Raw genomic sequence first — 12166 nt, 5'->3', positions numbered from 1 at the left:
ATGCTCGTAGGAGTGGTGTTGATGAGGGGCCTCCATTTTCTCCACAGGTACTTCTGTATGATTTGATTTCATCCTACATTCTACATGCCCTTGGTTTGTAACTTTTAATTTAAAACATAAAACTAGAGAGCTACTATCCCATGACTTTCTGGATCTGTCATGTATATTTGTTCACTTCACATGACTACAAGCCAACAGAGCTGATGTCCTAAGACTAAATCTAGACCACAGAGTTTCATGCAGTAGTGGCATGCTCAGATACGCGACAGCAGCCTGCCACAGCGGATTTCCATGCGTGCCGAAGATTTCAGTGAGCAAGAGGCTAGGGCAGCCACTTCTTTAAAGTCTAACACAGATTTTGATGGCATCTCACTAAACAGAGTGCTTCTCACATGTTTGCAGCATGGACGCATCGCTCAGTGACATGGCTGACTGTTTGCATCCTGTGCCAACTCGGCTGAGGTGTATGTAATTAACGTTATGTCTTGATAGCCTGCTGGTGTTTGCAGAGCTTCAAGTCGTGATTCTGACACACTGACAACAAGCAGTGAACACTGATACAGGCCCAAACAACACTGACGTCGGTTCCCAGTGATCTCACGCAGTAAGTGGCCTTCACGAGGACAAGACCCTCTAAGCTATCACTTTCTGGCCGTTTCTAGTAAAAGTGCTTTGTACCTCATGAAATTAATGATCTACAGAGATTATTCCTACAACTATTTGTCTTCACATCAACTGCTCTTGTGTGCCTGTTTAGTCACAGCATGATGACAGAGAAAATAAAAGTTTACTCTCTAGACTATACGCGGATTTGAATGCTTTACTCCACCACCTACTAACTTTCTAATTCCAGGTAAATTACATAGCCCCGTGGCACATCAACTGTATCTGTACCATAGGGATAACACCTATCCCTCAAACATACCTTATTCTGTGTTAAAAAGTGCTTTGCATAAACGTCTACTACAATTGCTTAATAAATATTAGAATAAATACAGCGATACCTACAGTAGTAGGTGAGAGTACTTCAGAAATATCTGAATTTATTACAGAAAACACACTACCTCGGGACAAACGGGTATTTGAATAGGCATTAGCAGAACACAGAATTATGTAGTCGTTCCTTTTGATTAAATCATAGGGAATTTAAAAACGATTACGTGGTTGGACTATAATGAACAAACTGTATTAGTGTCATAAGTATTTTAATGATATTCTCAAAATCAAACAGTAAAACACTGAATAAGTACAAGAAAAATGAGTAAGACACACAAGTTTAATCCCAGTAAGATTTCAAACATATTCTTCAAAATCTATTGTTCTTTCAGTTTGGTTTGAACCAACATTTACTTTCATTCAAAAAAAAAAAAAAAAAGCCACCTCTTAAGAAACATGAAAATCTAACACAGTAACTATACTGACTTCAGGAATCTAAATGAGGACCTAAACTAATCTTACTTAGAATCTAAATAAGCACCTCACATTGATAAATACTTTATTTTCCCATTGCGAACTCTGCTTTAAATGTTGACGTGAAAGTCTTTTCACCTCAGTAGCCCCTTGAGTGTTCACTTTGAACAATGACTTTGCAGCTGGCCAAACCAGACTCTCAATCAATTTTTATGAGTACAAATTCTTGAGCTGATGGCTGTATCTCCAGCTATATCACTCATATAATACACACTCCCAAGTGGTGATGAGATTCGCATTATCGCCAGAGCACCATGGTGCCGATGGCAGCGGCGGACACAGCAGGGGCAGAGTGTCTTCTCTCAAAAAATGACTCCTTCACCTTTCAATACTGCAGCCTGCAGGTATGAACCTACAAGCTGCATGCCAACAGAATGAGAGCTCTCCTTAAAAATACTAATAAAAACTGTCCAGCTCCTCCCAATGGGTCACTCTCGCTGAATCTCCATACACATCCATCTTGATTTTGAAATGTGTGCATTCAGTTTGTCTTCCCATTACATTTGGAATCAAAAGGAAGATTCAATTGTATTTAAAACTGCAACAGGTGGCCAGAGTACAGGCATGTTTATTTCCGTGCATGGGATTCTGTAGAGGAGTGCATGTATATTCCTCTATTTGTGCAAAATTTTAAGGCTTAAGTATGACTTCAGGTTTTAAGATGGAACTTCAGGTAGAATAAATCTGAATTCATTATTGTCTGGTGGTGTTTTGATTATGGAGTATATGGTTTTAAATTTAAATTTTAATTTTAATCATGGGCTTAAATTTTGCCTTCTAAAATGTCAAACTTATTTTTGTTACTAAAAGAACTCTCTAGCTTCCCAAAGACATGGTTAATGTTCCTCAAAGACATACCAATTAATGATATCAAAGATATCTAATTTTTTCTTTCATTTCTAAAATCTTTTATAGGGTGATCAAAGTATACGTTTGTTCTGTAACTCTTGGTTCTTATGAACATGTGATAGAAAATAAGGTATGCAGAAAAGGATTCCCTCAAACCTTACCTAGCCAAAAGCATGAGACAATCATCTGATATCTCTAGACTGATCTAATAAAGCCAATTTTCATACGATCAATGTAATAGGAACTCTCTTAGCCTGTCACTTAACCAGATCTCAAAATAATGAACATTCTCAGATTCATTCTTTAAAATACTCAGCAACTGCATTCTTCGGTATTTACCCGAAGGAATTAAAAACTTATGTCTACACTGCCCAGGAGTATTTATAACAACTTTATACATAGTTGACAAAACTTACAAGCAACCAAGATGGCCTTCAACAGGGGAATGAATGAATTAACTGTGATTCGCACAGACAATGGATTTTTTTTTTTAAGTAGGCTCCGTACCCAGCATGGAGCCCAATGTGGGGCTTGAAATTACAACCCAGAGACCCAGACCTGAGATCAAGAGCTGAGGATGCTAACTGACTGAGCTACCCAGACACCCCCAGCCAATGGGATATTAGATGGTAAAAAGATCAGTGGTTGCCACGGGGGAGGAAAGGATGCATGGGCAGAGAACATAGGACTATTAGGGCAGTGAAAATACTCTACATGACATTTCAGTGATGGATATATGCCATTATACTTTTGTCCAAACATATATACTATACACCACTAAGAGTGAACCATAATGTAAACAATGGACATTGGATGATTATGTTGTGTCAGTGATGATTCATCCTTAGTAACATTATGTATCACGTGATGTTGATAACAAGGGAGACCGTGGCATGTGTGAAGACAGGGAATCTATGGAAAATCTTTGTATCTTCCTCTCAATCTTGTTGTGAACCTAAAACTGCTTTGAAAAAGTTTTTTTTAAAAAGGTAAAAATAAAAAACATAATGATTAATAAGTAAATGTTCAAATGCTTATGAAGAGTCAGCTAGGACTGCCAGTCACATCAGCTATTAGAAATGTGGAATTAAAAAAGATTCTACATAAATGCACTGAGTATACTATGAAAAAGAAGCTACTGTTTCTATGAAAAATCACTTGAGTGCTTTAAAAAGATTTGATAAAGACAAGTCGCTAATATACACTTGTCAAATAAGATGTGAGACATCTATAAATCGGAATAAAAGCAAATGTCCAGAAAGATCTGCAATCAAACTGCTCAGTAAATGCATTTAAATTCTTGGGCCAATGTAAAGAAATTAAACCTGGAAACCAGAGAAGACATCTTGTGGGTATGATTTTTGGAGGACAGATCACTCAGAACTCCAAACAGGAGAACTCCAAACTCCAAAATGTGCCTATACACATTTGTATAGGCAAAGCAAATGTGTGGGCTTTACATGAGGACTAACCATGTATGCACACGCATGTGTATCTTTTGTTACAGTAGCTGGCCGAATACTGGTTCTAATCACATATGAAAATGCTACATTTTAACCAAATAGGCTGGCTATTTGCCATGCAGATAAAACTAGTTTTGACTGAATTTTCATACTTCTCATGGAGTTACCATGCCATTGTGGCACATCCAAGAGTGGACAGAAAACCTTACATCTGGAAGACAGAAAATGACAGTTTTCCCTGCTTGACATTTCACCATGCTATTTTGATCTAGTGTATTTAAGTTTGCTTAATGTGTGAGTAGAATATCAAGATTTCAGGGATGGTTTTATGTTAAGAATTCCAAGAATAATTCTTTATATAGAACAATTGGGAATAAAATAGCTTGAATTCCTCATAGAATGGAATGACTACTACTTAGAAAGTTATTCTTTAATGTACATTTAATGAGCATATTCTAGGAGCAAAGGTTATCCGTGATTAAAAACCAACAAAATGAAAAAGTCAGCCAGAGCATATATTCCAATAATCCAATAATATCCACTATCCTATTGCAAACAAATCTTTCAGTCCTGGAAATTAAAGCTATAATTATGTGAATAAGTGAGAAAAATGTCAGATTTGTATAATGGGGTCTTCTAAGTATTATGGTTTATCTATAAAATATCAACATGATGCAGTGATTCCCAAGGTACGGTTTTGCAATCCTGGAGAAATTTAAAATCTTTTCAGGGAATCTGTAAAGTCAAAACTATTTTTTTAATTTATTTTTTTAATTAAATAGTTTATTACCAAGTTGGTTTCCATGTAACACCCAGTGCTCTTCCCCACAAGTGCCCTCCTCCACGACCATCACCCCCTCCCCCTTCTCCCTCCCTCTTCAGCCCTCCGTTTGTTTTCAGTATTCAAGAGTCTCTCATGATTTTTTTATAATAATATTCAGACATCATCTGCCTTTCCCACAGTTATTCTGTGTGTGTACGGTGGAATTTTCCAGAGGCTTAATTTCATCTGATATTGCAACAGATTGAATGTAGAAGCTGATATGAAAATACAGCTGCATTCTATTAAGCTAAACATTAAAGAGATGTATAAAAGCGTAGAATAATGTCACTCATTTCCCTACATTGTTTGGTTCAAAGAAGTTATTTTACATAAAAATGTTACTTGTGTTATCATGTAATGAAATTTATTACTTTTATTTTAAAATGAAATACTTAAAAGTTTCAGTTTTAATTTCTAACCCAGTGAATACCAATAGATAGAACTCACCAAACAAAAGTTTGAGCACTGCTGCTTTCCACTGGTTATGTAGCAGGAAAAAGAATTTACTAACCTGAACAAGAACAAAGTAACGTTTTTTCCATCTTTTCCAAACCTTCTGTCCAAGGGCATACAAGTATCTGGTAAGAAAAACAAGCGAAGAATATTTTAGATGAGTAACCTTGTGGTTCTGTGTAATCCCATTTCTTCCACAGGCATTCATTCTGGAGGCCAGCCTGCTAAAGGCAAAGTTTAGTTCATTTGAAAATGGAGACAACATGTAGCTTCTGTGTTACAAAATGAGCTTATTCTAGGTTCTTGAAAGGAAATTGATTTATGTGGCTTATCAATTTGTCAGTTCTAACTACAAATTGAGTCACATCGCAGCTAGAAAGGATAATCAAAGAACCAGTGGGAATTTTATTCTTATAACACATTTCTTAGGAGACACAAAGGCTACAAACTGGGGATGGAAGACTCAACGTTTCAGCCCTCAGATGACCGGGGCTGAGGAGCGTGGCCCGAGAGGGAAACGGCTGTAGAGTCAAGAATCAGAGTGAAGGGTCACGGTCCAGCCGGGTGACCCCAAGTTGTGCCGGCACCAATCTCAATTTCTGTTTCTTCAACAATAAATGGCAAGACTGGGTTTGCTGATTTCTAAGGTCTTGGCCAGCCTCATAATTTGGGAGTTTAGCTGAACAATGATAGTATCTTAATGCCAATTTTCCTAACTATGAAATTCAGGTGAAGAGGACATGGTGTAATTCAACATAGTTTCAGCCAGGGCTTTTGTTTAACTGTGCATTGCTATTAACAATGTGAACTGACATGTATCAAGGAGTCAATCATTTGAGAATAAAACTTTGGTTCTTACTGAATATATATAGATGTAAGCTCATCAAGTTTATCAAGAAGGAAAAAGGAGAAATTAAAAATTACTCAAGTGTAAGCATGTCATAGAGAGCAATTTAAAAATTACACCAAGGGAAAAAGAATTACACCTTGGAATTATATACACACTTCTTACAAAAGTGGAAAACATCATTAGAGGTTTGGAATATGACAAATACAGGCCTAGTTTTTAAATTAAAGTAAGGTTTCTCAATAATTTATCATAATCTTTTTCTGAAGTGAAGGTTCACCACTGTAAAGGCTATTCAAACTAAATTTATGTACAGTTCTGAGTGATAAAAAAGCACTAAAGTTAATAATTTATTTTGGGGCCTAAAGTCTTGAGAGTTTCACAAGTTTTGAAGTTAAAATCTTAGCTTGAATTTTCAGTTTCTGCGTTATCAAAATAATTATCTTTTGCCAAGCAAAGCAAACATTTTTGCCCTCCTTTTAGAAAGTCATGCAAGAAATGAATGCTCTTTCCTTTTTCTCCCTTCCCCCATCTGGCCCACCCCAAGCCCGCCAGCCTCTAGCCACCACCAGTGCATTCTCCGTATCTATGAGCTTGATTTCTTGGGTTCTAAATGTTCAGGAAGAAAAAAAACACCCAAAGATGCAGTTGCTAAAAGTCAAACTAGAAAGTAGGCGTTTGCATTGGAAATCAGCATCCATCACTGCCCAAATCAATTATGTATTTTGTGTCACACCCATCAGCTATCTGGGCGAACCAGTCAGCTCTCACAATCCCCTTGGTACCACGTTGCCTGCACTTCTGGATAACATGTGAATTCATTTAGTGACTGACTGACTGACAGTGACATCCACTGCTACTGTGTTCACCTGTTCACCATCACCTCCTGAGGTCCCTTTAGAACCCTTTGCCCTACCTTTGCTCTAGGTTATCATTTCTCTTCTGTTTCTGGTGATAGGTGTTTAGCTGCTCTCTTTCTGTCTTTCCTATGTAATTTCCCTCTCCTTGAAATGCACACACCCAAACTCCTATTACAGGGTTAACAGCAATGACCTCAAGAGCTAGACAGTGTGGACATGACAGATGCCCTCTATAAAAGTGCAGTGGCAAGATGTGCACCGAACAGCTGCCTGAGTCACAGAAGACCTTTGGAACCACCTTTGCCCGTGACCACTGCCTGCTGAGCTCCTTCAGCACCTCACTTAGTATGCTGCGGGGCAACTGGGTCATATATAAGTGGAAGTGAATAGTGATCAGCAAACCATCACCACCACAAGCAAGTGTAAGTCTTGCTAGGGTGATAGACAAGTAATACTACTATCTGCTGCAACATCACTTAAAATCATGGTTCAACATACAGGGAACGACCATGCAGGGTTTCTCTGAAGACAGCAGAGCAGTGGGTGGATCCATCCATGTGTATACTGGAAGTCGGGAGACGTAAGAAACCAAATAAGAGACAGTTTAAGAATGGAACCAAGGTAAGCATTTGGCCCATGAGGTATCTGGGGGTGTTGTCCTGGAAGAAGGAGTTCAATTAACCATATACAGAAGTCACAAGTGATCAAACATGTCTAGAAAGTAGGTGGGCATGAGAGTTTTACCGTCTGCATAATAGATTACATTCAACACAAGATTGACTGCATAAAGGCAAGGTTATCAATGCTATGTAGCAAAATGATAGTTTCTGCCCTTCAGTTTTCACATTAGCCAGACAAAAATTTTATGAGATAAAATGGACATGAATTCATTAGAAAAGATAACTATGCTAAATAAGAACACGTTAAACTTAACTTCTTTTTCACTCTAAAAATGATTTCTGAAATTAAATGTCTAGTACTGTTGCTTAGCTGCTTTCTCACTAGTATAAAATTAGATTCTGGTCATAAGAGATATTTAAAATTAAGGAAAGAATGAAGAACAAAGTGTTCATCAATACTGTTTAAAATAAAAGACTCAAAACCATCTAAGAATCAAATGGTAAGGAATAAGTTGCCATGAAAAGCAATGCCAAAAAAATGATATGGAAAAATTATTACTATACTAAGTAAAAACAAACAAAAACAGACACATGAGCTTATAGTATATGCATGGGAAGAAAATCCAGAAAGATGCATCAAAATGTTAAGCCTGCAGTTAATATCGGGCTGGTGAGATTAAAGATACATTTCATTTCTTTTAAGTAATCTCTACATCCAATCTGGGGCTCAAAGTCACAACCTCAAGGTTAAGAGTTGCATTCTAATGAGCCAACCAGGTGCTCCTTCATATTGTTCTCCATGCCTTTATATTTCCACAGTTTCTACACTGAGCATATCTCCCATATTTTTAAAGTAAGGTTTGTTGGTATAGTTTACAGAGAGTAAGGTTCATCCATTGTAAGTATGTCATTTGGTGCGTGTTGACATAGCAATGTAACCACCACCACCACAATGGACTAACCGAACACCTGTATCCCTCTAACCCTTCCTTCAGGTCCTTGTGCAAGCAAACTCCTCCTTGCATCCCCCAGCTCTGCAACCTTACAGTTGGTTTCCAGAACGTCATGTAGGTAGAAAAACACAGTATGCACCCTTTTGTGTCTAGTTTCTTTCAGTTGGTAAAACGCTTTTGAATTCACCCCTGTTGTCTATACCAGGAGTTCATTCTTTTCATTGCTGAATATATTTTATTGCACGAATTTACTTCAATGTGTTTATCCATTTACAGTTGGTGAACATTTGGATTGCTCTCATTTTTTTTTAGCTATCATAAACAAAATTGGTATTAACACACATGCACAGATCTTTGTGTGGGCCCATATTTTCATTCCTCTCAGGTAAATATCTAGGAGTGCGATTACTGACTTATATTTAAAGTGTATGGTTAACTTTATATGAAACTGCCAAACTGGTTTTCCAAAGTGGCTGTACAATCATGTATTACCACTAGCAATGTATGAGAGTACATCTTATTTCATAATCAGAATAAAAATACTATTCTTAAGGGTTTGAGGGATACGTTCGTTACAGTACCATAAGTTGTATTTCTGGTATGACAAAGTCAAGTATGGTGACAAAGATCGTTCTCTTTGGTCTATAGGTATTGTGAGTACATTGGACAACTCCTTCTATAAGCTTTAGTAGTTAAATGGTTTGTCAGGTTTCAAAACTATTCTCAAGTCTGTAGTTTGGTAGTCTCAGCTGTGGAAGGGCTGAATTGTGGAGAGAGGAAAAAGTTAGCCCAAATCATTTGAATATTCGGTTTCAATCAGATAATTCATTTTTTAGAAACATCTGTAAAAACGAATATGCATTTTCTCTTCGCCTGTTTTTTTTTTTTTTTTAATGTTGAGTGTTAGGCTATAAATTATCTCATTTACAGATAAAAATCCAGTAAGATTGTTTTACTTCAGATAAATATACTAAAGTTACATTTAACTTGTTATGCTCTGGTAGGCAGTTAAGATTCAGTTCATTACACCTACACAGTGATGTTTGAGTACTCTTAATTACTGAAAAATGAGTTACTCTTTATAGAGACTATATACATAACACATTTTTAAAGATTTCATATACAATAGGTTGACTTGATTCAAATAGTTATAAAATATAATCAGATCTTTAATGATTTAAAAAAGATGCTATAGCATTTCAGAGTCATTATTATGGACATCAATGATAACTATATAATTCTGTAAAGAAGAAGGTATAGTTGACAGGTCTAAATTAGCAATAGTATTAAACAGATCTTTGAAAGCTATTTACCTGTTATCCCTTGCTGTTTTATATTATAAAAATAGTTTAGAATTAAAAAAATCTATTATTATCTTCCTTTCTGAATTCTGAATAAATTTTTATTGCCTTATGAAATTTAATTGTACCCAATAGAAGCATAGAGAGTATCTTCCAGGAAGTACACTTGTCATTCTGGAGAGAGGCTACGTTGGCTGGCTACTGCAGGTCCGTCAGGGGGTCTGCCCAGCAGCGGTACTCTCCCTGACTGTTTTGCAAGGTACGGAATCATTTTTAGCTTCTTCTCAATTGACTATGTGATTAACTCAAAAAGAAAAGTTTGTTTTTTTAAGGGTATGTAAATCAGACCTGCCAAATACCAAACTGGGAACACACATTTAACTGGGCTTTATTCGACAGTTTATAAGGTTATCCAATAAAATATCATATAGCATGACAGCAAAATAGTTTCTAATGCAGACTGTAAATTTTTTTCAGCTTATTTTGAAGAGGTTTTGAAGAGGAAAACCAGTTTTCTGTTTTATCTCCCCCCAGGGAGCTTTCAACATTATTCATTTTCATCAACCTACAGAATTTGTTTTTAAATAAAGCAGTTTTACTCATCCTTGTTCAATTATTTCAGCTAAGTAACAAATGGATGGAAAATGAAGGAACACATATATCATTTTCATAGTCATACTATATTCTCCAGGCCTGTATTAGAGTATGGTTTTGAGAAAAAAATATTCTCTAATCAAAATTTAATTTGATCCAAGAATTATTTGAATGGGGAAAAAAGATTCTATTGTACATAGCATATTTGAAAAGCACAAATTTCCATCCCTAATTTGTACTAAATGTAACATTTTTCCATTAAGATATTCCCAATGCAGAATACTCATGTAACTAGAGTATTTTGGATTACTTAAAAGTAAGTGCTCAGATACTATTTAATAGTGTTTGCTTTCATTAATACATCCAACTTAACGTATTAAGAAGTTGTTCCCTTTGAACAAAAAATTGCCTGCTTAACTTTAAAATCTTCTCTTCTTACACAGGATTAGGTAACAAAGAAATTAGCAGCACTGGCACAAAGCTTGGATTTAACACATACGAGCTAAAGCCTCGAAGCATTTGGTTTTATAAATCAGTATCAACATAGCAATAATCTTAAAGAATTAATCCCTCTTCTAGGACTGCTTCTAATGGAGAGGACCATTTGTTCCAAAGAGACACCGCGATTGTTGCTAGAAAACGAGGCATAAAACCACCTATGCGTATTCAGTGTTTCATTCGCCTAGGACTATTTTTTTGGTGTTACTATTCTTGGTCATGCTCCATCTTCAAATATAAAAGAAACGTGACACTGAATTTCAAGAGTTTTGATTGCATATTTAAAATATGACGTGACTATCATTAGGAAACATGTCAAGTGAAGAAAGAAAAGAAAATTAAAGAACTTTGGCAACAAACCTCAAGTTACTACCAATGAGGAAAACAGGGCATTATTTCTCATCTTCTCTGTCAGTAACTACATATAGTCATGAGAGAATCAACCCTAAAAACCGTACGATCTTTATGGCATCACTGTGATTCTTAAAAGAGTTACGTGATAACTTACTAAGCCAACGTGCTTTTAAAAGTTTTCAATTGGTGGACAAACAAAAGTTAGAGCCTTTATGAATCCCACTAGAATGCTCTGTGACAATAGGGATAAATACTTTTCCTTAGATATGTGTTGCCTATTAACAATATGAACTAGTACCAAAAAAATGGCCTCAACCACAGGCTGAAAAAAATGGAGTTTCGTAAAAACAAGCATCAAGCACACAAAAGTCGGCAACACGACTATGCTTATTTTTGCTCAATTTTCAAAGAGGTATTTACATTTCATTACACATTTACACTGCAATGCTTGTAAAACAAAATTGTTTTAAATGCTTGTTCTTACACAGTGTCCCTATGAATGGTTTTTAATAGTAGATTCACATATATCATTCTGTGGTGTGTCTTCCTTTAAGTCAAAAACCCCCCAAAATTAATTTCAATGATAAATTAAACCATTTTCCTGTAAATGGTATATGTTTTCAGCTAATACATAATCGCAAAAGTTAATGAAATTTGAAGAAGTCATTTTTTGTTTCATTTTTAAAATTGTGATTTAACCCAACTTTGTAACACAATGTATCTGAGCTCCAATATATCCTATACTATTCTAGTAAATAAACAGCTAATAATCTCTATGTCATATTGGAAATGGAAAATGGGAGAGCACAATATAATAACCATTATCCAAATACTCTAAGAGCACTTTATAAAACCTAACTTAAAGATTGTTCAAAGAATACTTCAACACACAAAAATTCTTCAAACACATTACTAAATATTGTAGTTAAGTTTCAATTAGAGTGGTGGCATACAGTTCTATTAGAAAGGAGAATATGACAATTTATTTGCACTGAGTCCATGCTGTGGGAGTTCATGGTTTCACTTTATGATGAAAAATCATCATTAATGAATATTTGAAAAACATAATTGTATACAGAAT

The 12166-nt window shown here is 35.8% G+C and overlaps 1 protein-coding gene across 16 annotated transcripts in view; it reads right to left on the bottom strand.

Annotated features, from left to right (window-relative positions):
* Positions 1-12166, bottom strand: part of CADPS2 (calcium dependent secretion activator 2) — a 522703-nt gene that overhangs the window by 184907 nt on the left and 325630 nt on the right. For all 16 annotated transcript variants that reach the window (XM_029924158.1, XM_029924180.1, XM_029924174.1 and 13 more), the window contains exon 9: positions 5117-5183. In XM_029924158.1, coding sequence (XP_029780018.1) covers positions 5117-5183 — 67 coding nt within the window. The remainder of the gene's footprint in view (positions 1-5116; positions 5184-12166) is intronic.

This window comes from Suricata suricatta, chromosome 2, assembly GCF_006229205.1.
Source record: "Suricata suricatta isolate VVHF042 chromosome 2, meerkat_22Aug2017_6uvM2_HiC, whole genome shotgun sequence".
Lineage (NCBI taxonomy): Eukaryota > Metazoa > Chordata > Mammalia > Carnivora > Herpestidae > Suricata > Suricata suricatta.
The sequence above is the reverse complement of the archived record's forward strand: the minus strand, read 5'-3'. Positions and strand labels throughout refer to the sequence as shown.